The 27,436-nt window shown below is 43.5% G+C and overlaps 1 protein-coding gene across 1 annotated transcript; it reads right to left on the bottom strand.

The window, feature by feature from the left end:
- Positions 1 to 7,302: 7,302 nt before the first annotated feature.
- On the bottom strand, positions 7,303 to 8,960 carry LOC132884567 (uncharacterized). The gene is made up of 3 exons (XM_060918422.1): positions 8,446 to 8,960; positions 8,144 to 8,249; positions 7,303 to 7,773 (listed from the first exon to the last, which is right to left on the bottom strand). Exons 1-3 carry the CDS (start codon positions 8,958 to 8,960, stop codon positions 7,303 to 7,305), a joined length of 1,092 nt encoding a protein of 363 aa, XP_060774405.1.
- Between the last annotated feature and the right edge of the window lie 18,476 nt (positions 8,961 to 27,436).

The raw sequence follows: 27,436 nt of genomic DNA on the forward strand, positions 1-27,436 counted from the left end.
GTACACTCATAACACTCTTCCTTCATCTGCCACAGGTCTCGCACCCTTCCAGTGCTCCCTAGGTTACCAACCACCACTCTTCCCCAACCAAGAGAAGGAGGTCACCGTACCCTCAGCCCAGACCTTCATAGGCCACTGCAGGTGGATGTGGGCATTGGCCTGGAGAAAACTCATTCGCTCTGCCCTAGCATCCAAGAGGCAGGCCGACAAACGCCGCTCTAAGGCGCCCACTTACCGGGTGGGGCAATGAGTCATGCTCTCCACACGCCATCTGCCACTCAGAACCGTCTCCCGCAAGCTGGCTCCCAGGTACCTAGGACCCTTCCTCATCAAAAAGGTAATCAACCCATGTTCCGTCAGACTGGCACTACCACTCACCATGCGATGCATCCACCCCACGTGTCACAGCTTAAACCTCTGGTCTCTAGTTCTTAGTTCCTTTGCTCATCGATGGCGGCGAGGCCTACACAGTCAAGAAACTGCTGAAGGTGCGGTGGCGAGGCAGAGGACTCCAGTACCTGGTGGACTGGGAAGGTTATGGTCCCGAGGAGAGAAGTTGGGTCCCCATCAGGTTCATCTTGGACCCAACCCTCATCTCTGACTTTCACCGGCAACACCCCAACACTCTTCCTAAAGCACCTGGAGGCGCTCGTTGAAGGGGGGGTGGGGTACTGTCATGCTCTGCCCCGGACATCCACTCCGGAGATTACGGATCTCTCATGCCAGCACCGATCCGGATCCGGGACAGGAGTTCCTTCTCCCCTGAACTCACTTCCTAGTTTTCACTGCTGCTTATTTAAAGGCCATTCTCAGACTCTGTTTTTGCCAGAACATCTTGTTTGCTTCTCTAGCCGTTTCTGTGCCTCTCTTGCTCCTCATGGTTTTTCTCTCTAGCTATTTTCTCTTGTCCATGATTTTTGCAATAGCGTTTTTCTGGTTCTTGGTTTACTGCACTAAGGGTTATTTCTGGTTCATGGTTTCTTACACTAAGGGTCTTTTCTTGTTTTTTTTTTTGCGCTAGCATTTTTGTCTTTGCCTGTCTCATGTTTTTGTCAAGTTGTTTGTTCTCATTTTGCCCAGACTATTTTTGCTATTTGTTTTTTGTCCTTCTTGTTTATCTTTCGCCACACCCTTTCTTCCCTGTATTAAATCTTATTTATTGGATTACTGTCTGTGTTCTGTTTTTGGATCCTAACTTCACCATACCTCCACCAGCCCTAACAACAAGGCCATAAGAGAAACACCTAGAATTGACAAATTAATAATCCTTGGCAACTTCAATGCCCAGGTTGGATGCAAGTCAGATGTTTGGAAGAACATTATAGGTAAACATGGAACAGGGAAGGGGAACTCAAATGGGCAGCTTCTCCTAGGAAAATGCAGTGAACCTAGCTTAGCTATCTCTAACACTTTCTTCCAATGGCCTAATAAGTACAACCCCAATTCCAAAAAAGTTGGGGCAAAGTACAAATTGTAAATAAAAATGGAATGCAATAACTTACAAATCTCAAAAACTGATATTGTATTCACAATAGAACATAGACAACATATCAAATGTCGAAAGTGAGACATTTTGAAATTTCATGCCAAATATTGGCTCATTTGAAATTTCATGACAGCAAAACAAATCAAAAAAGTTGGGACAAGGGAAATAAGAGGCTGGAAAAGTTAAAGGTACAAAAAAGGAACAGCTGGAGGACCAAATTGCAACTTATTAGGTCAATTGGCAATAGGTCATTAACATGACCGGGTATAAAAAGAGCATCTTGGAGTGGCAGCGGCTCTCAGAAGTAAAGATGGGAAGAGGATCACCAATCCCCCTAATTCTGCGCCGACAAATAGTGGAGCAATATCAGAAAAGAGTTCGACAGTGTAAAATTGCAAAGAGTTTGAACATATCATCTACAGTGCATAATATCATCAAAAGATTCAGGAAAATCTGGAAGAATCTCTGTGCGTAAGGGTCAAGGCCGGAAAACCATACTGGGTGCCTGTGATCTTCGGGCCCTTAGACGGCACTGCATCACATACAGGCATGCTTCTGTATTGGAAATCACAAAATGGGCTCAGGAATATTTCCAGAGAACATTATCTGTGAACACAATTCACCGTGCCATCCGCCGTTTCCAGCTAAAACTCGATAGTTCAAAGAAGAAGCCGTATCTAAACATGATCCAGAAGCGCAGACATCTTCTCTGGGCCAAGGCTCATTTAAAATGGACTGTGGCAAAGTGGAAAACTGTTCTGTGGTCAGACGAATCAAAATTTGAAGTTCTTTATGGAAATCAGGGATGCCGTGTCATTCGGACTAAAGAGGAGAAGGACGACCCAAGTTGTTATCAGCGCTCAGTTCAGAAGCCTGCATCTCTGATGGTATGGGGTTGCATTAGTGCGTGTGGCATGGGCAGCTTACACATCTGGAAAGACACCATCAATGCTGAAAGGTATATCCAGGTTCTAGAGCAACATATGCTCCCATCCAGATGACGTCTCTTTCAGGGAAGACCTTGCATTTTCCAACATGACAATGCCAAACCACATACTGCATCAATTACAGCATCATGGCTGTGTAGAAGAAGGGTCCGGGTACTGAACTGGCCAGCCTGCAGTCCAGATCTTTCACCCATAGAAAACATTTGGCGCATCATAAAACGGAAGATACGACAAAAAAGACCTAAGACAGTTGAGCAACTAGAATCCTACATTAGACAAGAATGGGTTAACATTCCTATCCTTAAACTTGAGCAACTTGTCTCCTCAGTCCCCAGACGTTTACAGACTGTTGTAAAGAGAAAAGGGGATGTCTCACAGTGGTAAACATGGCCTTGTCCCAATTTTTTGAGATGTGTTGTTGTCATGAAATTTAAAATCACCTAATTTTTCTCTTTAAATGATACATTTTCTCAGTTTAAACATTTGATATGTTATCTATGTTCTATTCTGAATAAAATATGGAATTTTGAAACTTCCACATCATTACATTCCGTTTTTATTTACAATTTGTACTTTGTCCCAACTTTTTTGGAATCGGGGTTGTACAAATCTACCTGGATGCACCCTCACTCTAAGCAGTGGCACATGCTGGATTATGTCATCGTCAGGCAGAGACGTCTGTGATGTCATGCTGACAAGAGCCACACTTGGTGCTGAGTGCTGGTCTGACCACAGGTTGGTCAAGAGCAGAATGTTTCTTCAGATAATTCAAAAGAAGCAGACCAGGAGAAATAAACCATTGTCCAGTATAAACATCTCAAGTATCTCCGAAGCATCCATTCAAGAAAAGCTTAAGGTAAATATCCAAAATGCAGGCCTACCAAATGACATGCTGGGAATGCATATAGGAGGAGCATGGAAACAATTTAAAGATGCCACCTACTCTGCTAGTTCTGACACTCTGGGCTTTGTTAAACCCAAGCATCAGGATTGGTTTGATGAAGATGACCGTGACATCTCAGAATTATGAGGAAAATTACACAGCACACACAAAGAGCACATCGCCAACAAAATATCCGCTGAAAAGAGATCACTATACCTCAATACAAAACGTGCTGTCCAAAAAAGACTGCGCGAGATGAAAAACAAATGGTGGGACAACAAAGCTAGAGAGCTTCAGGAAGCTGTTGACAAACATAACACACAGCTGTTCTACGAGGGCCTTAGGGCTGTTTATGACCCAAAGTCCAGTGGTAGTGCACCTATCCTTTCATCAAACAGGACGACACTACTCGATGAAAAGTCAGCAATTTTAAGCCACTGGGCTGAGCATTTCAATAGTCTTCTCAACCATCCATCGTCAATGTCCAAAGAAGCACTAGGCACGATACCCCAGCTAGAGATCCTAGATGAGCTTGATGTACCTCCATCACTGGAGGAGATAACAAGAGCCATCAAACAGACCTCTTCTGGGAAGTCTCCTGGTGTGGATGCTATTCCTGCTGATATTTACAAAAATGGTGGTACCTATATGTGGAGCAAACTTGCCCAACTATTTGCACTGATATGGGAGAAGGGAGCATTTCCTGAAGACTTCAAGGATGCCTCTACTGTACAATTATACAAGCGAAAGGGCAACTGTGACATCTGTGACAACCATAGAGGCATATCTCTTCTTTCCATCTCAGGGAAAATACTGGCACGGGTTCTACTTAATAGGTTGATTGAACACCTGGTTGACTCAACATATCCAGAATCCCAGTGTGGATTCAGACAGGGCAGAGGGAGCGTAGACATATTTACTATGAGGCAGATCCAGGAAAAAGCCATGAACAAAACATGACTCTTTACATGGTGTTCATTGATTTGAACTAAGTATTCAATACCATCAACTGTGATGGCCTTTGGATAATCCTACAGAAACTTGGCTGCCCAGATGGGTTTGTGGCAATTATAAAGGCATTTCATGAGGGAATGTTGGCTAGAGTTCAGGAATGTGGAGAGTCATATGACTCATTTCCTGGCACCAATGGAACAGAGCAAGATTGCTTCTGGCTCCAACCCTATTCTCTATTGTGTTTTCTCTTATGCTACTGGATGCATTCTGAGATTTAGACAAAGGGGTTTATATACAATTTTGGTCTGATGGCGGGTTGTTTAATGTAAGACGTCTTCAGGCTTGCACAAAGACTCTGTCAATGCTGACTAGGGACCTGCTTTTTGCAGATGACTGTGCTCTAGTGGCCCATGTCCTGGAGGACATCCAGCTGATTACAACTAGGTTTGCTTGTGCATCAGAAAGATTCAGCCTGACAATTAGTCTTAAGAAGACAGAGATCATGCTTCAGGCAGCTCCTGGTGACTCTCATGTAAACCCTGTGGTCACCATCAATAACACAACTCTGAAGTCAGCAGAGAAATTCTGCTATCTTGGTAGTATCCTGTCAAGCTCAGCAACTCTAGATGATGAAATCACACAGTGCCTGGCTAAAAGTAGCAGCTCATTTGGTGCACTGAGACACAGATTGTGGGATGAACATAGTGTTTGGTTTCAAATGAAGATCAATGTGTCCAAAGCAGTAGTTCTCACTATGCTCCTATATGGCTGTGAGACCTGGACAACCTACTGCTGCCATATGCAACTTCTGGAGCAATTTCAACAGCACTGCCTGAGATCTATTTGTGGTATTAAATGGCATGACAAGGTTTGGAATGCTGAAGTTCTCGAGCGCTTTGGAGTCTCCAGTGTGGAATGTCAGATCTTTAAGGCACGGTTGCATTGGGTAGGCCACCTAGTTAGAATGGAGGATACCAGGATACCCAAAGCTGTTTTACTCCCAATAAAAGATGGGACAAAGACCACTTGGAAGGCCAAGACTCCGTTATAAAGATACACTGAAACAAAATCTCAAGGCATGTAGCATCGATACTGACTGCTGGGAAGCTACTGCTTATGATCGTGTGAAGTGATGACAAACCTGCCTAAAGGGTATTAACACCTTTGAAACAAATAGAACAAGGTGGTTTAATGAGAAAAGGGCCAGGAGGAAAGCCAGTACCAGCACCTGTCTAGATGCTAGTGCTGTATATACCTACAGCACTTGCAGCAAAGTTTGCCGTTCCAGGATAGGATTACTTTCCCATGAGAAGACTCATCACTAGATGTTGCAGATAATGCATACCGAAATCGCGCTGTTTTTGAAACAATAGCGAAAGCACTGGCCGAGCGTGGGTACACGAGGTCCTGGCTTCAGTGCCAGCGAAAGGTGAAGAGCCTTCATGCTAAATATAAAGAAGCTAAGGATGCCAACAAAAGAAGCGGCCGGCGTCGTGTGACATGTCCACATTACGACCTGCTCGACCGCATTCTGGGCGACAAACCTCACGTGGACCCTACAGAACTGCTGCTGGATAGTGCGGAGGAAGCCTGCGAGGTGGGCACCGACGACAGGGCAGGTCACGCTGCTAGGGCAGATAGCCTTACCAACTCCCATACAGGTGGGTGCACATGCTGTCCGAATTAACTGGTTGTTTTGCAATTCGAAATACTACCGCAGTGGTTTGAAATGGTTGAAAATGATGAAACTTTGTTGCTTATTTTAATAACATCCAGTAATTCTATAAAAAAAAAACACTGTACTAGCGTAACATTAACTGTATTGTGTTATTGATTACATGCACAGGGGATGGGCCGGCATCACTGTCCCCAGGTTCCCCTGGTTCCATCGCGGAAGAGACATAAAACAGTAGGGCTACTGATGCACCACGCAACTCTTCTGCATCTACATCCATTGGCTGTAAGTATTGCCATTTTTTGTCATTATAATTTAAGCTACATCTTTTGGCAACAACCTACCTGAAAACACAACAATAATAACAATAACAATAATAATAATAAAAGTAATAGTAATATTAATAGTAATACAACAAGAACAAAAAAAACCTTTGATTTATAAAGCGCCTCTCCAAATACCCAAGGTCACTTTACATGGTGTGCATGAGTATGTACTGTGTGTGCATGCACGTGTGTATGTACAGGGAGTGTGTGGGATAGAGGGACAAAGGCTTCTGTGAAGAGGTGTGCTTTGAGCTGGTTTTTCATCTGGGCCAGAGGGGGGCTACTAACCCATTCCTATGTTATTCCCTTTGTAGCTGCACCTGCAAAGACTTGTAAGAGGAAGTCAAAAATGGAAAGTACTCTGGAGGTGTTTGCTGACAGAATCAGTAAAGCCTTTAAGGCTGAAGACAACCTGCTCCTGAAATTGCAGGCGGCTCAACATGAGCATGACCGCAGGATGTTCCAGATGTTCGCCCAGTTTATGGACCGACATCCTCCACAGCCACCCCAGCCACATTACCAGGCCCCAATTTACAACCCAAACTATCCACATCATTCCCGAGCCTATCCAATGTCCCTATCCCCATCTCCAACTCAGCCTTTCCTTCAGGATCTCAACCAGCCACTGCCACATGCTTTCCACCCCCAGGATCACCCCCCCTCCTTTAGACCTGAGGATGAATAGTAAGGGCTAATACCATGGTCAGTTTTTCAAGTTGTTGTTTTTTTTTATAACTATGGTGTAATAAATACACAAGCAACACCAAAACAAGTGTGTGAACCTTTTATTAATTCTTAAAGCAGTGGTAGCAAATAAACTAACAAAAATATGTTGATTTATTGTTCACAGTTGGTGTGGGTAACAGGAATAGTGGGTAACACTCGCAATAACAATCAAACTATAATTACAACGTAATGAAATGTACTGTTTATCTTTTTAAGTCAGGAATCAGATATCAATGTATTTGCACATTTTTAACATGCTATATTGACAAATAGGATACATATGGCTACAGCTGGCTATAGAACAGTTATGTCAGTGCTTCCCTCACTAATGCTGGTTGCATATCTGGCAAGGCCCCTCCTTCAGGCCCTCTGTCAACATTGAGAGCAGCTCCACTGGGTTCTTTGTAGGCCTCCCCATGAATTTCACACACATTGTGGAGTGTGCAGCATGCACTGACAACTGTGGGGACGATGGAGATGTCCACATCCAGCCGTTTCCCAAGGCACCTCCACCGCCCTTTCAGCTGCCCGAATGCACACTCCACGGTCATTCTGGCTCTGCTGTGGTGCAAATTGAAGTACCTCTGCTGTGCTGAGAGGTTTCCTGTGTCGGAGTACCCTTTCAAGAGCCAGGTTCGCAGAGGGTAGGCAGGATCTCCCAGAAGCAGGATGGGCACCTCAACACCCATGATGTCTTCAGTGGTCTTGAGGTACACAGATAAGTCATCATTAGGACTCAGTGCAATGCCATCAATAACACAGGTTTTTACACAGCACTATTTGAGACACCCCTGATTAATTACAAAAAATAGGTATTTACTTAGGAATGCTTCAGGGTGTTCACCTTTTCTCCTTGGTGCTCATCAGTGTTGGGAGTAGGACTCTCAAACTTGGTTTAGGCAAGGAAGTCCGAGGCACTCAAGATGGCAGGTTTTTTTTTTTTTTTACATTTATTTGGCTATAAAGATGCCTACGCATTTCAGCCTTATGCCTTTTTCAGGATAAGCCCTGAAAAGGCCTATTAGGCCGACATGCGTAGGCATCTTTGTGGCCAAATAAATGCAAAAAACTGCAATGGTGTGGTGGTGAGGTCTTAGGTGAAACAGCTGCTAGGGGATACACATTACTAGATTGCTCCACACTCACCATGGGAAAAAGCTCTCCTCTCTCTGCCAGTGAATAGATGTGGGAATTTCTGAGAACTCTGGCATCGTGGACGCTCCCTGGCCATCCAACATTTATGTTGGTGAAGCTGTTGGAAAACATAGACGAAGATGTTGGTAGTTCATTCCTAAATATAATGTAAGATTTTAATATATTTTATGTAAGGCAGTGTTGCACTACATATTATGGCTGGACTACACTTGTCAGACATTGAGATGAATGTCATAGCCACAGTTATATAAACTATAAAAATAAAACATTTACATTGTACTGTGAGTACTTACCAGTATCGATGATCAACAACACCCTGCAGAATGACTGAGTGCCACCCCTTTCGGTTAAAGTAGTCAGCATGGTGGTCTTCAGGTGCAAGGATAGGGATGTGGGTCCCATCTATTGCACCTCCACACTGGGGGAAGCCCCATCTGTGTTCAAAGCCCTCCACAACCTCCTGGAGTTCAGCTCCCCGAGGCAGTTTGATGTACTCTGGCATCAGAACCTGTCGAACTGCCTCGCAGAACTCTCTGACGATGGAGCACACTGTAGACTTGGCTATGCCAAATAGGTTTGCGATTGTGCGGTAACACGCACCTGTTGCAAGCCAATACAGCCCGACGGCAACGCGTTTACTCACAGAAATTGGCTGCCGAAGTTGCGTTTCCACCCGCGACAGTGGCACACGCAGTCGCTCACAGAGGTAGGTAAAGGTGTTTCTCGTAAGCCGAAAGTTGTTGATGAAATCATTATCAGAGAAGCGCAGCACGTCAACATCCCACCACTCCTGGCTGCGACTCCGCATCCATACCCTACTTTCAACGGAGGTTGCTGCCACGACCCCACACAGCGCCTGGACCAAAGTCCTTGCCCTCCTGCTTCTCACTCGCCGCCACAATACCAGGTTATTGTGTGAGTTCCGCCGCCAAAACCACATCGCCAGGTCTCGCCTCATCTCCTTGAAGAGTGCGCTTTTTTTTTGTTTACATATTACGTAGATGTGCTTATTACGTGTCAATTTGCGCATTCGGGACACTTTTGGGTCGTTTTCCGTTCATATTGGAGATCGCATACAAGTCTCATATAATTGATAATGTGAACGGCCTAACAAAAAAATCGGATTTCACAACAAATCGGATATGGATCGTTTCAGGTTGCAGTCTGAACGTAGTGTAGGTCCCCCTGTGTGGTTCTGGGATTTTTGCTCACTGTTCTTGTGATCATTTTGACCCCACGGGGTGAGATCTTGCGTGGAGCCCCAGATCGAGGGAGATTATCAGTGGTTTTGTATGTCTTCCATTTTCTAATAATTACTCCCACAGTTGTTTTCTTCACACCAAGCTGCTTACCTATTGCAGATTCAGTCTTCCCAGCCTAGTGCAGGTCTACAATTTTGTTTCTGGTGTCCTTTGACAGCTCTTTGGTCTTGGCCATAGTGGAGTTTGGAGTGTGACTGTTTGAGGTTGTGGACAGGTGTCTTTTATACTGATAACGAGTTCAAACAGGTGCCATTAATACAGGTAACGAGTGGAGGACAGAGGAGCCTCTAGAAGAAGTTGTTACAGGTCTGTGAGAGCCAGAAATCTTGCTTGTTTGTAGGTGACCAAATACTTATTTTACCGAGGAATTTACCAATTAAGTCATTAAAAATCCTACAATGTGATTTCCTGGATTCTTTCCCCCCATTCTGTCTCTCATAGTTGAAGTGTACCTGTGATGAAAATTACAGGCCTCTCTCATCTTTTTAAGTGGGATAACTTGCACAATTGGTGGCTGACTAAATACTTTTTTGCCCCACTGTACTGGTACTAACTGATATTAGCATATTATTGTTTCAGTATTTAGCATCAGTTCATTCTATCTGTCTTGTGGTCCAAATGTCTTCCAATGCTTGATCTATGGCGTATTGAAGGACATGCTCAGAAGATTTATCATCATCTACATAGATGATATCTTGATTCTCCTATCCAAGAAAGCCATGTGCACCATGTAAAAAGGTTATGTCTTGACTCCTTGAGAACCACCTGTTTGTCAAAGCAGAGAAATGCAAATTTCATGTCTCCCAGATAGCATTCCTGGGCTATATTATCAATGCTGAGGCAGTAACCATGGATGAAAACAAGGTCTCAACAGTAACTACATGACCAACTTCCACCATAGTTAAGGAGCTTCATCATTTCCTAGGATTTGCCAACTTCTACAAGTGAAGTATCAGAGGATTCAGTTTCATCATCGCTCTCATGACAGCCCTGCTCAAAAAAGGTCCCAAGTGCCTTCAAAGGAACCAAGCTGCTGAAAGAGCCTTTCCACAGCTCAAGATAGCATTCAAGTCAGCTCCCATCCTGAAACACCCTGACACCACAAAGACTTTCATTGTGGAAATTGATGCATCCGAGTCTGGAGACAGAACAGTGCTGTCTCAGCATTTTGGCAAGAAGCCCAAGTTGCACCCTGTAGCTTTCTTTTCCAAAAAAACATAACCCCACAGAACAAAACTATGTCACTGGTAACTGGGAGCTTTTAGCTGTCAAGCTGGTACTTGAGAAGTAGTGACAATGGCTGGAGGGAGCAACCTATCCATTTACCATTTTCACTGATCACAAAAATCTGGAGTATCTGAAGACTGCTAAATGCCTGAATCCTCATCATGTCTGCCATGCCCTCTTCTTCACACATTTTCAGTTCACCATAGCCTACAGGCCTGGCTTCAAGAACACAAAAGCTGACTCTGTCTTGTCTCGACTCAGCCACAGCTCCAGTCCAGGATTCAGAACCCATTATCCCTCCAGCATGCTTTGTGAAAGCCCTGACTTGGGAGTTAATTGTTCAAACGTTACTATATTACGTTTCTGCTGAATGCCCCACCAACCATATCTATATTCCCCCATGTCTAAGTGGCCAGCTGATCAGTTGGGCACACACAACTCCTGTGACTGAGCATCTTGGCAGTCAATATACCTACCAGTTGCTAAAAACCAAATACTGGTGTCCAAATATGTTAATGGATATCAACCAGTTTATTCCCTCATGTTCAGTGTGTGCACAGGCTAAAGTGCCCCATGTGCTTCCAGTGAGCACACTCATGCCATTCCCCATGCCTCAATGTCCCTGGTCCCACATTACCATAGACTTCATTACAGAGCTTCCCAAATCCCAGAATAATACCATAATCATGGTCATCATAGATTGATTTTCAAAGTCATTAAGCCTTATCCCTCTTCCAGGTCTCTCCACAGCCTTTGAGACAGCTGAACTTCTCTTCATCCATGTGTTTCATTATTTTGGTATCTCAGAAGATATTGTTAGTGATTTTGGCTCACATTTCATGTCTCGTCTATGGTCAAGATTCATGAACAAACTGGAAGTGTCACTGAACTTGACTTCCAGATATCACCCACAGTCTAATGGCCAAGTGGAAAGGGCCAACCAAGAGATTGAGTGTTTCCTCACGGTGTTCTGCACTGAGAAACAGAGGGACTGGGTGCAGTTTCTGCCATGGATCAAATACGCCCAAAACTCCCTGCAACACTCTGCCACCCAACTTATGCCCTTCCAATGCATAGCTATCAACCACCCTCTCTTCCATCAATGTACCTGCAGTTGATGACTGGTTCAAGCACAGTGAACAGGGGTAGCAGAGTGTCCAGCAGTGCTTAGAGCAAGTGGCACAAAGATAGAAGTACTTTGCTGACCATCATAGAAGGGACCCCCCCCCATATAACCCAGGTGACAAACTGTGGCTATCAACCAAAGACATCAGGAACTGACAAGCTTGTAAAAAAATCAGTGACAAGTACATCAGCCCCTTTAAGATTCTGCAATGCATCAACGACATCACTTACAAGCTGGACCTGCCCAGACACCATAGACTCTCACCCATGTTCCATGTATCATGCCTGGAACCTGCCATCCCTGTCCTTTAGCCACCAATGTTCCCTCCACTTCACCTCCTGCACCCCTCACCCTTGATGGTCAACCTGCTTACATTGTTCATGACATTCTTAACACTTGACACAAAGGAGGTAACCTAGAATACTTGGTCGAGTTGGAGGTCTATGGCCCTGAGGAGTACTGCTGGCTCCTGACCAAGGACATCTTAGACCCACTCCATTGACAAGAATTCCATGCCAAGCTCACTGATAAACTAGGCTGTCACCCTCAGGGCTGCCTAAGAAAAAATATCTCTCTCAGAGTGAGCTCCTCGTAGCGGGGGGTCTGTCATGTCTCCATCTGCTTGCACTCAAGACTCCTGTTCCCAGAATTCACAGCAGCCTTCAAATATGGCTGCCATGGACTACAGTGACCATTCTGCAGCTCACTGCTAACAGTCTCCGGAGTTCTGATCATGAACACCTGAACTGAATCATTTCTCAGTCTTACATTCAATTCCCTCACACTGAAGTATACACTCAGTTCCTTGCGTTTGCCTTTACCAAGCTTTTGTTATTGTTCTGGTGATTCTGATTTTTTTTTTACTTTGTTTTGAACTTTTCTCTCAGATATTGCTTTGATAACCTGTTAGTGCCTTGCCTGACCATTGCCTGTTTCTGACACTGCCTTTTGCCTCACGATTTGGATCTGTTTACCAGTGTGCTCTGAATAATCACTCTTCTGATTTTACATCTTTCTGTCACCTGCAGACCTGACACTCATAATTTTTACCTTTGTCCTTTGACTAACCACACTCTACTATCAACATGTAGTAATGTGTCCTTAAAAAAATCAGATTTTATTATATGCTGATGTTTAAAGCAATGTTCATTAACCCTTTATAATTATATATATATGATGCACATAATACCTTTATCTGATGCTTATATAAACATGTTATATGTGATATGCTATATATCTTTTATATGTTACATCTTTTAGTCATATTTATTCATTCTAAAAAATCAAATTTTATTAATAAAAGTTTTAATAATAATAATAATAATAATAATAATAATTTCTCTAGCACCTTTGACAATCCCAAGGTTGCTTTACTGGAAGGAGGGGAAAAATACTAAGCAGTAAGAGAGGAAGAGAAATCTGCAGGCATTTATGGATGTATATGCAAGGGAGAACAGGGAAGCAAACTGAAGACGTAGCCAAATCGCAAAACTAGAAGAGTAGTCAAAGGCAGGCAAGGGTCGGTCGATTGGTAAGCAGAGTAATATAGAGCAGACTAGAGACGTAGTGGGAAATGGCAAAAGTGAGGGTCAAAGAAACAGGAAAGCAGTAGGACAGATAAGGCTTGGTATGACCGGGTAAACTCAGAATGATACTTCGCAGTGAGAGTGTGTGAGAGAGGGGTTTAAGTAGTGTGGCTGATTAGACATGAATGAGAGACAGCCGGTGACAGGGGGCACTGTGCTTCTTGGGTGTTGTAGTTCTGAGAAGCCATGTTTGTAGTTTGGTTAGAGCTATCGCTCTCAACACCATTACTGACAGTGCATGGAAGAGATAAGTCTTCAATTTAGATTTGAAAGTAGAGAAAAGAGAGCAGTCACAGAGAGATTGAGGAAGAGAATTCAATAATTTGGGGAAATGGCACTGAAGGACCTGACCCCCCATGGTGGAAAGTCTGGTGCATGGGACTGCAAGTACTAATGCCATTTACAGAAAAGTTGGGACAGTTTCCAAAATGCAATAAAAATCTCTGATTTGTTAATTTACGTGAACCTTTAGTTAACTGACAAAAGTACAAAGAAATTATTTTCAATAGTTTTACTGACCAAATTAATTGTATTTTGTAAAAATAAAGGAAGTTAGAATTTGATGCTGTCACATCTGTGCGCATTGGCACATGCAATTGACTTTTGCTCACGTGTGCTCTGTACAGCATGTGCCTCTAATGACTAGCACCTGCTCCAGATTAAGGCCCAATCAGTGCACACATAAAAGGACGCTGCACACACCTAGACTTTGTGAAGTACTGCGTTGTTGATCACCTTTATTGAGCCATTGTAATCATGTTGTCGTCCTGGTTTCCTGATGCTCGTTCTGTGTTTTTGTTTCCAATCTAGTCTTGCCCTGTTTAGTCTGTTTTGCCTTGTTCAACTTATTTGCCCGTTTATTGAGTCAGCCTACCATTTTGGATTATATGCCTGTGTGTTTCTTTTCCACTAAAGACTCTCTAACTGCAAATACGTCTGTCTCCACTCCAATCAACCTGCAATCACCAATAGAATACTTTGCCATAGCATGGATATAGTGGAAGAGAGCCGGCATGCTGCTCAATACCATGCCCAGGTTTTCGTGCCTCTACCCGGATCTGTAATTTTCCTGCAGTGATTAGGGTTGGACATACCGGCACCCTATGATGGGGGTAGAGTATACATTGTGTGCTCTTTTATTCTGACCTGGTGGAGCCCAAGCCTTCAGAGTACATCTGGGTTGGCTGTATGATTTACTGGCTCACAGGGCAAGCATGCCGATGGGCTGAATACCTGATCTGAGTTGAACATCCATGCCTCAGAGATGCTCAGTCATTTGGTGCTATGCTCAGGCACCTGTTTCAGGCTCTAGGAAAGGAGGGCCCGCATAAAATTTTTTTGGGGGCTAAGAAGCCAGAGGTGGATGCAGTGGCAGTGGAGGAGACCTTTGCACCAGATCTTCAACCAGAGGCAGATGCAGCGGCAGAGGAGGAGGCCTTTGCTCCAGAGCTCTTTCCAGAGGCTGAAGTAGCATTAGAAGAGGAAGCCTTTGCTCCAGAGCTCCCTCCAGAGGCTGACACAGTGGCAGAAGAGGAGGTCTTCACTCCAGAGCTCCCTCCAGAGGCTGACGCAGTGGCAGACAAGGAGGTCTCCACTCCAGAGCTCCCTCCAGATGTTGACATAGTGGCAGTAGAGGAGGCCACAGCCCCACAGCCAGCGCCAGAGGCCGATGGAGTGGTCTCTGCTCCTCTGCCAGTTCCATAGCCAGTTCCAGAGGCTGACAGGGTGGCGTCTGCTCCACTGCCAGTTCCAGAACTAGCACCAGAGGCCAACAAGGCGGCCCATGTCCAGTCCAGAACCTGAGTCCTTGTCCATGCACTGGCCGGATCCCAAGTCCTTTCTAGAGCCTGAGCCCATGTCCAGTCCAGAGCCCAAATCCTGTCCAGAGCTCTTCTTCAGGTCCTGCCCAGAGCCTGAGCCCAAGTCTCGTCTGGAACCCAAGCCTCTGTGTCCTTGCATCTATTCAAAGCCCAACCCAAGCTCAAGCCCCCACCTAAGCAGAGAATCTGGTGCCACATCCGCCCAGAGCCAGAGTGGAGCTCCAATGGCACGGTGTCCAGTGCCAGGCCCTCATCCCTGGAGCCACTGAAGATGGGTTTTAGCTCCCGGAGGGCGCTCTTGGAGGTGAGGTGGGGTGGGGGGTTTGTTACATCCACATGTATTGGCACCTGCAACTGACTTTCACTTATGCGCACTCTGTACCTGCCCTGGATTAAGGTGCAGTCAACACATTTTGGACTATATGCCTGTGTTTTTTACACTAAAGACTCTCTTCTGGCAAATACATCTGTCTCTACTCCAATCAACCTGCAATCACTGACAGATGCCTGTAACACACTCAAAAAAAGTTGGGACAGAGGCATTATTACCATTGTAATCAGCATACCCCGCTATCCCCACATTTCCGGTTGAGTGAACACTGTGCGCGTCTGGCTGCTGCTGCTCTCCAGTGTTTCTCGTTTGGGGAACTCCTAGGACACTATCAGATGACTTTCACCTTTACTATCTGGTGTTTTGCTGATACTTTGGACTAAATCACTGCAATTACTGATGTTTGCTGGACTGTACACTTGCTCTGCCAGTTTACTACTGTCTGTCTCCTAGCACACCTGTATGTGCCCTCTTCCTTCTCCTTCACAGTGACTACATCTGTGGTGAGTGTGTCTTTACCCTCTTGCCTCGTTGTTGTTGCCAGTATGTTTCTGTGGTAAGCGTATTAAACTTGCATTTATCATAGTTCTTGCTGGGTTGTGTTGAGAGTTTGGTTGGCTAACATGCAGTCAGTGTTAGCATGGTGGCGTTATGTATGTGACAGTTCTACTGTCTGGCATTTGTCATGATTACTGCTGGTATTTGGATTAAAGCTTTCTCAGTCCACCTTTTCATGGTCTAGTGTTGTGCTGTGCATGTGTACTTTTTTTTTTTAACCATCTGGCAATGTACCTCGGTTGATCTCAAACTACTCCGTTGTCATGCCCCTCTGGACTCGGTATCTTGTAACTTATGCCACTCACTTGGAATTACTCGTCGCCCACGTTACATACACCACTCCAAAAGAGGACCGTCACTTACCTACAGATGTGATGCTCAAATTCCGGCCCACTTTACACGGGGACGGTCTGAAACAAAAACGCAAAAGTCCGTTTTCATTCTCACTTTTTTCCGCGTCTACACGACCGTTTTCAAGGAGGAGATCTGCGTCTATACGGTGACGCATAAATGTGTGGAATTCAATTGGATGTGCACGCCAGGTGGCTAGGTGGTGCTGTGAAAGACCTCCGCTATGTCTGCACGCATGCGCAACGTCTTCCGTCTTGTCTGATCTGCACCGCGACAACTTTTACTACTCTGGCTATGGTAAGTAAGAAAGTAAGTAAAAAAAGTAAGAGCATACTATACCCGCCTCTGTTCATTAACGGTATATGTGCAGATTCGGTATAGATGTTTGAAGGACTCCTGGACGTTTATTAAAGCTGCCAGAGCAGCTTGAAGGTCCGTTGGATCGATGTAATCAGACATGCTCTTACTTTTTTTTACTTACTTTCTTACTTCCCGGGCTGGCATGTACAGTATATGACATATGTATGATGTAAACGCGTACCCGACGTGAGCAGATCCGAGCAGAGTTTCGCGTATTGGGTAGTTTAGACAGATATGCAACGGGGGCTGTTTTTAACTTATCCACTCTGGAAGGCGTTTTCAATTTTTTCCATTTTTCAGCCTCGGAAGCGCCGTCCCCGTGTAGACGAAAGGCACTTCCGATAAAATATTTAGTCGTTTTTACCCGACAGCGTCCTCGTGTAAACGGGCCCTCCAACTCTATGTACTTATGCTTGTTGACCCCTGAAAAAAAGCCAGCAGAGGAAGAAATCATGACCATCTTCGTCATATTCTTATACTGACTGCTCCTTTCTCTCCAATTCATCGTTACTTTGACATCGCCCACTTGAATGCATGATCCATTGCCAATAAAACCTCATTAATCAATGACTTCATTCTCCAGAAGAAAATGAATGTTTTGTCTCTCAGAAACCTGGCAACAACCTGGTGAATGCATACACTTAAACTTGCTGACTCCACCGGGTTATTCCTACTTATCTAAACCCAGATCAGTGGGGAGAGGGGGTGGGTTGGCTGTTGTGTATCACTCGGATCTGACTGTTAAAGAATGAACATTATTCAGTGTGACATCTTTTGAATACATTGTTTCAACTCCTCCCCTAATGCTGTTGTTAATCTGCCCCCTAAACCATCTGCCAATTTTTTGTCTGAATTGAATGAACTCCTTACAATTATCTCACCTCTTTGTCCTGCTGTAATTATGCTTGGTGGCTTTAACATCCATGTTGATACCAAATGTTCTTACACCTCTGAGTTCAGTTCTGTTTTGGATTGTTTTAACCTGATGCAGCATGTTGACTTCCCCACCCACAATCAAGGTCACGCTCTTGACCTGCTTTGTTCCACTGGTCTAAATGATATCTCTGTCATCTCTGATCATAAGCTCATTGTGTGCAGCTTCCATACTACCATTTCTTCTCCTGCCTTTAAGAAAATGTCTGTCACCTACCGGAATATTAGGTCTATTAACCACAACCTCTTTGCTGCTTCTATACAAGCACCATCCTTGTTTGACCTACATGATGACCTTTCCTCCCCTAACAATCTGGTTGCCATTTACAATGGCACTCTTTCTAGCTTGTTGGATGACTTAGCCCCTGTAAAGAATAGGCTTGTCCCTGCCACCCGCACCTGTCCCTGGTTCACCCCTGAGCTCAGAGTAATGAAGGCCACTGGCTGACGTCTTGAGCACTTGCATAAGAAAACCCATCTTACTGTCTACTCATTGCTCTACACTGAGCACATTCATAAGTATAGGGATGCCTTAAATGCTGCCCATTCTAACTACTACTCATTAATCATAAGTGGTTCTAAGTCTAGGCCGAAAACATTGTTTAGGACTGTTGATAAACTTCTCAAACCTCCTGTGGCAGCTTGCCCCAAGACAGCTGAACAGTGTCAGGCTTTCTTAAATTTCTTTGAAGACAAACTTAACCAAATTTACCAGTGCTTTCAACCTACTGCTCTATTTCTCTCACCCTATTCTCCTCCTTTGGGCCCTAAACTCACCCACTTCACAACTGTTGACTCCCTTTCTGTCTCTAATATTGTCGCTAAGTCTAACTCCTCCTCATGTCAGCTTGACCCTGCCCCAACTCCTGTACTCAAGGCATGCTCCACAATCATATATGAACCAATTACATTGTTGGTTAATTCATGCCTCAACTCTGATGTTGTTCCCACTGCCCTCAAAACGGCTGCAGTTACTCCCATTTTAAAGAAGCCTCATTTAGATGCAACCTCTCTGTCTAATTATTGACTGATCTCCAACTTCCCCTTTTTAGCAAAAATACTGGAAAGAGTGGTTGCTTCACAACTTCATTCCTTTCTCATTGAAAACAATCTGTATGAGCCCTTTCAATCTGGTTTCCTCACACATCACAGTACAGAGACTGCTCTCCTGCAAGTGGTGAATGGCCACCTGTCTGCTGATAGTGGTTCACTTAACGTTCTCATTCTCCTTGACTTATCTGCTGCATTTGACACCATCAGGCATGATATACTCATCTCCCATCTGTCAGATATTGGTATCACAGACATAGCCCTCCAATGGTTTTGGTCCTACCTCACCAACAGATGACAGTTTGTCACACTGTGTGTACATAAGTCCTCCATGTCCCCTGTTACTTGTGGTGTCCCCCAGGGGTCTGTTCTTGAGGCCCCTCCTTTTCCTTATATACATCCTGCCCCTTGGTCAAATTATTCGTATCCATGGTCTTAACTTTCATTACTACGCTGATGGCATCCAATTATATCTCACTACATCCTCCCCCACTGACCCCCCTCCCAGTTCCCTCAATGACTGTCTATCAGACCTAAAGTTGTGGATGCAGAATAATTTTCTAAAACTTAACACAGATAAAACAGAAATCATGCTTATTGCCCCCAAATCTTCATTGTCCAAATCCTCCAGTTTCAGTCTTAACATTGACGGTGCACTTGTTAAATCTTCACCTGTTGTTAGAAACCTTGGAATACTGCTTGACCCCTCACTCAACTTTGATCCCTACATTAAATCCCTCGCCAAGACTGCTTTCTTCCACCTCCGGAACATTGCCCGCCTTCGCCCCTTTCTTTCCACTAGTGATGCTCAAATGTTGGTCTACTCCTTCATTATGTCCCACCTAGATGATTGTAACTCCCTTCTTATTGGCCTCCCTACTAAATCCCTTCAAAAACTACAATACATTCAGAACTCTGTTGCGAGACTCCTCACCCATACCAAACAATCTGCTCACATCACCCCCATTCTTTCTCAGCTTCACTGGCTACCTGTTCTGTCCAGAATTAAATATAAAATCATACTACTCACCTTCAAAGCTGTCCATAACCTTACTCCTCCTTACATCTGTGATCTTCTAACCCTTTATGCTCCATTTCGCTCTCTCAGATCCTCTAGCTGTAATCTCCTTGCTGTTCCTCGCACTAGACTCTCTACCCTGGGTGGCAGGTCCTTCAGTGCCACAGCCCCCAAACTCTGGAATTCCCTTCCTCAACTCCTCCATGACTGCTCTTCTCTTCCTTTATTCAAATCTCATCTCAAAACCTTTGTTTCATGAACATTTCTCCACCAGTGCATAAACTCACCATTCTTTAGCAACTTTTCTTTTTGTTTGCTTTGAACTATGTAAAGCGACCTTGAGTTTGAGAAAGGCATTATATAAATGTAACATTCTTATTATTATTATTGCATTGCATCACCTTTCCTTTTAATAACACTTTTTAGCCATATGGGATCTGAGGATAATAATTGTTGCAGTTTTGCAATTGGAATTTTGTCCATTCTTGCTTGATACAAAACTTCAGCTGCTCAGCAGTCTGTGGTCGCCATTGTCTGATTCTCCTCTTCATGATGCACCATACATTCTCAATAGGAGACAGATCTGGACTGGCAGTAGGCCAGTCAAGTACATACACACACACACTGTGCCTATGAAGCCATTCTGTTGTAGTCTGTGCAGAATGAGGCCTGTCATTGTACTGCATGGACTTCCTTGGATGAAACATTGCCTTAATGAATATGTCTCTCTAAAATCAATATATGCCCCAATATATGAATGGTACATTCACACACATGTAACTCTCCCATGCCATGGGCACTGATGCAGCCCCCCCCCCCCCCCCCCCCATCACAGATGCTGGCTTTTGCACATTTCTCTGACAGCAAACTGAATGGTTGTGTTCACCTTTGGCACTAAGAACTTGACATCTGGTTTTCCCATAAACAAATTGAAATGTGGACTCATCCAACCACAGCATGTTTTCACTGTCTTTCAGTCCATCTGAAATGAGTTTGGGCCCAAAGAAATCAGCGGCATTTCTGCATAGAATTGATGAATGGCTTGCTCCTTGTGTAATACAATTTCAGGTTGCATTTCTGGATGCGGTGGCAGACTGTGTTAAGTGGCAATGGTTTTCCTAAGTACTCCCAAGCCCATGTGGCTATATTTGTCACATTAGCATGACAGTTTCTCAGGCAGTGCTGTCTGAGGGCTTGAAGGTCACGCATGTTCAACAGTGGTTTCCAACCTTGCCCTTTACACACTGATATTTCTGAATTCCCTGATTCTTTTCACAATATTATGTATTTAAAATTCTGAAATACTTAAAATATTTATTTGAGAAATGTTCTTTTTGAATTGGCTGAAAATTCTCATGAATTTTGGCACAAATGAGTGAGTCATAACCAATCTTTGCTTGCAAAGACTGAGCCTTTGGTGCATGCTCCTTTTATACCCAGTCATGTTATCAGTTAATCTGCTTATTGTGGAATATTTTAAAATAGTGTTACTTGAATATTCTGTAAACTTTTCAGTCTTATTTTACTTCTGTCCCAACTTTTTTGAGAGTGTTGCAGGCATCAAATTCTAACTTCATTTATATTTACAAAATAAAATTACGTTGGTCAGTAAATGAAAATATTTTCTTTCTACGTTTGTCAGTTAAATAAAGGTTCACCTGAATTAACAAATCACCATTTTATTTTAGTTTTTTCATTTTTGAAAATATCCCAACTTTTCTGGAACTGGGGTTAGTACCTTGTTGCTAGAAGACCTTAGTGAGCGAGAGGGGGTGTAGGAGGCCAGTACTTCACGAAGGTAGATCGGCGCAAGATTATGTAGGGTTTGAAAGTGACCAGCAAGATTTTAAATTTAATACGGGACAGAACCGGTAGCCAGTGTAGCTGGGAGAGGATGGGGGCGATGTGATCAGAGCATTTTGCATGAGTTAGAACTCTGGCTTCAGAGTTCTGAATATATTGTAGCTTTTGTAGAGACTTTGCAGGAAGGCCTATAAAGAGTGAATTACAATAATCTAAACAAGACATAATGAAAGCATGAACCAGAATTTGTGCATCATTACCAGTCAGAAGGGGACAAAGACAAGCAATGTTCTGGAGGTGAAAGAATGCAAGTTTGGTGAGTGACTTAATATAAAAATCAAAACTGAGTGGCTGATCAAATAGTACTCCAAGATTTCTAACAACAGGAGCAGGCTTTAAAGTGCATATCACGGGTAAATTCAGGAGCAAGATCAATGTAATTCTCCTATTTTATATTAAACTTTGGTCAAATATCTGTCACATTTTGCATTTTGTGCAATTTTTTTACCTTGCGCAATACCAGAAAAATTCAGTTGAAATCAAGCCATTTGAGGCGAATTGGTCCACCTCTGAAAAAACTTGGCATTTGGATTTCCCAGCAAACATTGATTTTCATGACGTCACGTGCAGGACGCCTCCCTCTGAATCCTACGTCAGCACTGGTTTGTTTATGAGAAAACGACCTGGTGGTTTGCTGCAAATTTCTTCAACATTATCACGCAATTATTAAAATGGTTAACAGATGTATCGTAGGAGGGTGTAGCAACACCAATCTTGATGGGATTAGTACTCATCATTTCCTAAAAGACCAGACAATGAGAGAGAAATGGGAGCGCTTGGTCTACACAGGCTGTGCACTGAAACTACGCAAGCTCGCGCAGCCTGCTGGCGCTTCCGCAGGTAACGTCACGAATCTGGCTCCAGACTACCTTGTGATTTTTCCAGATGCATTTTATTTTTTCTGCTGTAGACAGATGGCCTTGTGCAAAATTGCCCTTCTGGATGAGTGTGTAAAGGGACATACTTTCATATTTAAAAAAAAAAAAAAGAAATTGGTCCAGAATATGCACTTTAAGGGTACCGGTGCAGCATTTAAACATGATCAATAGTACAAGCTGTAATTATAATAATGTACACAAGTACAGACATCTGATTAGCAATCATAAGCTTAAAAGTCCAAAAGCACGCCAAGTTTTATTTCACATGGGCAATAAAAATGGCATCCACGATGTGATGCCAAGTCAGTGATAGCCAGGTATCAGAAGTTAAGTGCAGCCAATGTAAACAAACTTGTTAGCTTGGATTTTGTCTGATGAAAAATAGCTATCGTCACATCAGCATGGATAGCAGAGAGACCAGATATCTGTATGAACCTTAGAAATAGGACTATCCACATCTGGTGAATGATTTCAGCAGCAACTCATCAGATGATTCTAATGATGAAATCAGTGGTGCTTTGCAAGTGCAAAGTTGGGAAGCCAAGCAAAAAACTGACATTGAATGTGTTTGTTGGAAAAAAGCATGAACTTTTATGCAATATAATACAGGCACAGTCATTGAATTGTTTCATGGATAAACCTGGTTTGGAAACATATATCACACACAAGCTTGCATTGGAAATGAATGAGATACAGACCATGATGGCCTATATGTAGCATAACATGGTCACTATAAAGCCTATTTATTTATTTATTTATTTATTTATTGTATGAATACAGGTATAGACATGCAATGTGGCACAATAGTTCATATAGTCTAAGGCCCACTTTACACGGGGACGGTATAAAACAAAAACGCAAAAGTCCGTTTTTGTTCTCACTTTTTTCCGCGTCTACACGACTGTTTTCAAGGAGGAAATCTGCGTCTATACGGTGACGCATAAATGTCTCCGCTATGTCTGCACGCATGCGCAACGTCTTCTGTCTTGTCTGATCTGCACCGCTGTTCTGTCAAGTTATCCTACCAAGCCTACTACGCATGCGCGAAATCCAGGAGGGTAGGAAAATTTAACAGTAGTTTTGTCCCACCGATCAGCTGGGCTGATAGAAAATCGATGAGAATTTCACGCATTTGCCGATTTTTATGTGTTGTGCGTATTGGTCGAGTCTTTGGCTGAGTCAAATAATTTGTAATGACTTATTTTGAATAATAAAACGGTCTGTATGAGAACTTGCTAGGATAACTTTACAGAACACCGGTCCGGCTGAGGTACTGTAGTGCTCGAGGGAGGAGCAGGAGCAAACCGAAACTCTTTTAATCTGCCTTTATTAAGTAACACTCACTCTTGTTTCAGTGAAGAAGAGAAAAGGCAGTGTCCATCTCAGCAAAATAAACCCGTTCGGCTGCTGGTTTTGTTTTCAGTCTCGGGTTTATGGTTTCACGAGCGGCTTGAATAGGCGGCGCGCGCGTGCACGCGTGCGTGTGTAACTTGGCGACACCAAACTGAGGAGCTCCAGCCGGGCGGGTGAGCAGGAAAACACATCTACTGCATTAAAACACAGAGCAGCTTGAAGGTCCGTTGGATCGATGTAATCAGACATGCACTTACTTTTTTTTGGATAGGACAGTGTAGAGAGACAGGAAATGAGTGGGAAAAAGAGACGGGGAGGGATCGGGAAATGACCTCGGGTCGGAACCGAACCTGGGTCCCCGGATTTTATGGTATGATGCCTTAGCCATCCGAGCCACGACACCCCCACTTACTTTCTTACTTCCCGGGCTGGCATGTACAGTATATGATACATGTATGACGTAAACGCGTACCCGACGTGAGCAGATCCGAGCAGAGTTTCGCGTATTGGGTAGTTTAGACGGATACGCAATGGGGGCCGTTTTTAAACTTATCCACTTTGGAAGGCGTTTTCAATTTTATCCGTTTTTCAGCCTCGGAAACGCCGTCCTCGTGTAAACGAAAGGCACTTCTGATAAAATATTTAGTCGTTTTTACCCGACAGCGTCCTCGTGTAAACGGGCCCTAAATATAGGCTAATGACAGCTTGAAACCAAGTGTGATTTTATAGCGGAGTGGAGCAGAGTGAAGCGTAGAATGCCAGACAACACTTGACCACCAGACAATGCAATCTGTGTCTTTATTTACATGAGAGATGTTTTTTTTTTTTATCAAGCGGTTATTTTTAATTTGCTTTTTAAAAAAAATAACATGGGATTATTTACTAACACATTTTACACTCATCGGGAGCTCTGCTTTATACACACACAGTGGTGCTTGAAAGTTTGTGAACACTTTAGAATTTTCTATATTTCTGCATAAATATGACCTAAAACGTCATCTGATTTTCACACAAGTCCTAAAAGTAGAGAAAGAGAACCCAGTTAAACAAATGAGACAAAAATATACTTGGCCATAGGGCTGTGCGATATATCGAATATACTCGATATATCGCTGAAAATTGTGTGTGAGATACATAAAATTATTATATTGTAACTATTGAGTATTTTATGGTCATCTTCCGACTTGCATTTGTTTCGTATTTGTTGTGTTTGTTTAAAACCTTTTCCGGTGGTTTTCTCCCTGTCCCTCAGGCAGTAACGTGAGAGGCTGCCTAAGGGTAAAGAAAACAATAACGTCACGCACTCGCCAACCAATCCCGGGTGACATCTCGGTGCTGAAAGGAACTTCCGGGAAGATTTTCTAGTTTCGGTTGTGTTGCCAGATTGGTTACCACCCAACTGGGCGGTTTTAAGTGCGTTTTGGCGGGTTTTGAACATATTTTGGGCTGGAAAACGTCAGCAGTATCTGGCAACAGTGCCGGCGGGAAGACTTCCTAGTTCCGGTTTACAGCGCTGACTCAGTTTGTGCAGTCGCTGGTGTTGCATAGGCTACCATGTAAGCTCTGTCAATTTCAGCCACAAATGAAAAATGGAAGCAGACAAATTGGTTCCTAAAATAACTAGTAAGGGGTCAGTCATCCGGCACTTTTTTTGGATATCGTGAGGAGGACGTGGAACAGCAAATGCCAGTTTGTAAAGTGTGCAGAAAAACCTGTCATCACGAAAGGCAGCAGCCGGAATTATACACATCTGAGAGGCAAAGCCAGAAAACATTCAGTTCAAAAGTGTGCAAAGAGAAAAAATATGTTTTGCAGATCTCTCTCTTCTCTCCCTCAATCTCTCTCTCTCTATTGTGAATGTTCCAGTGGTTCTCAGTAGTCAGGTTAATGGCTTGGAGATCTATTTTTTTTAAATAATTTAATGAATGAGCACTTTTCTTATTTAGGCTAAATGTCTCTCTCAGTGTTGAGCTTGCACTTTATTGATTTGAGCTCTGAGCAGCTCTGTATTGTATTGCCCCTTTGTTGCAATTTTCAAGATTTTTTTTGCAGTTTGTGCCACATCTTTGTTGAATAAAAATAGTCTTATTTCAATTCAATTGTGATTAATCACTAACATAAAAATTTAAAATGTGTTGTTGAAAACCACCTGTAAAGTTAACCAAGAATGTTATTTAATCTGCAGGGATTGTAGTGAAAACAGTAAAAAGTAAAAGTTAGATTTCATGGGGCTCTTTAGAGGAAATTTAAATATATCGAGATATATATCGTATATCGTGAAATGGAGAAAATGTATCGGGATATTCATTTTTTCCCATATCGCACAGCCCTACTTGGCCATTTATTTATTGAGGAAAATGATCCAATATTACATATCTGTGAGTGGCAAAAGTATGTGAACCTTTGCTTTCAGCATCTGGTGTGACACCCTTGTGCAGCAATAACTGCAACTAAATGTTTCCAGTAACTGTTGATCAGTCATGCACACTGGCTTGGAGGAATTTTAGCCCATTCCTCCATACAGAACAGCTTCAACTCTAGGATGTTGGTGGGTTTCCTCATATAAATTGCTCGGTTCAGGTCCTTCCACAACATTTTGATTGGATTAAGGTCAGGACTTTGACTTGGCCATTCCAAAACATTAACTTTATTCTTCTTTAATCATTCTTTGGTAGAACGACTTGTATGCTTAGAGTCATTGTCTTGCTGCATAACCTACCTTCTCTTGAGATTCAGTTCATGGACAGATGTTCTGACATTTTCCTTTAGAATTCACTGGTATAATTCAGAATTCGTTGTTCCATCAGTGATGGCAAGCTGTTCTGGCCCAGATGCAGCAAAACAGGCCCAAACCATGATACTACCACCACCATGTTTCATGGATGGGATAAGGTTCTTATGCTGGAATGCAGTGATCTGTTTCGACCTCGCTCTGACCGTCACTATGGTCTAAAAAAGGAATGATCACCTTCGTTCTGCCTATCACCGAGACCATATGTCAACAATGTCATGTCCATGACCTCTGGAAGCAGAATGACTCGCGTTATAAATAGCAGAGATTGCTCCCGGTTCAGTCTCTCACCTTCATCGCCTCATACGAGACCGTAAGTAAGAGACCCATAAGGTAAGAAATCCTGATTTCTTTGCTTCACATTCCACTAATTTGTTACCTGCGTGGTACGGGTGCCTTGTGTCCCCGAGGATTGTTGTGGTTTGTGTATTTCTGAGCTACGTGCTTAGCTTAATTTACCGCTGTTCGCAGCCGTGGGCTTAGTGCGAGCCCACTAAGTGCGTTCGCGCACTGGTGTGGGCCGCCGTAATACCTATGTTTTGTGTTTTTTACTGCTGTTGTCGCAGCTGGAAATCGTGTGAGCCTGTCAGACTGCTGTTACAGGCCACCTAGCACTATATTTGTTTGAATTGTCCTATATCACCACGGTAAGTGGATTTTTTTATTTGAGTTTCATACTGTGTTTTTGGTGTGCACCTGCTATTGTGTTGTGCCTTTTTTGTTGTTGTTGTTCACTGGTGTAGCCTGCTAGGTGCATTTGCACGTTGTGCAGGCCTC

The sequence above is a fragment of the Neoarius graeffei genome, chromosome 4, assembly GCF_027579695.1.
Source record: "Neoarius graeffei isolate fNeoGra1 chromosome 4, fNeoGra1.pri, whole genome shotgun sequence".
Lineage (NCBI taxonomy): Eukaryota > Metazoa > Chordata > Actinopteri > Siluriformes > Ariidae > Neoarius > Neoarius graeffei.

What these genes read in the sequence shown, in the direction of transcription:
- LOC132884567 (XM_060918422.1), bottom strand. Translation starts at nt 8,960, where the DNA reads ATGCGGAGTCGCAGCCAGGAGTGGTGGGATGTTGACGTGCTGCGCTTC. An exon ending in GTTGTTGATCATCGATACTG is followed by an intron (nt 8,250 to 8,445) that starts GTAAGTACTCAC and finishes GTTTTCCAACAG; the next exon opens with CTTCACCAACATAAATGTTG. An exon ending in GAGGAGAGCTTTTTCCCATG is followed by an intron (nt 7,774 to 8,143) that starts GTGAGTGTGGAG and finishes TGTCTCAAATAG; the next exon opens with TGCTGTGTAAAAACCTGTGT.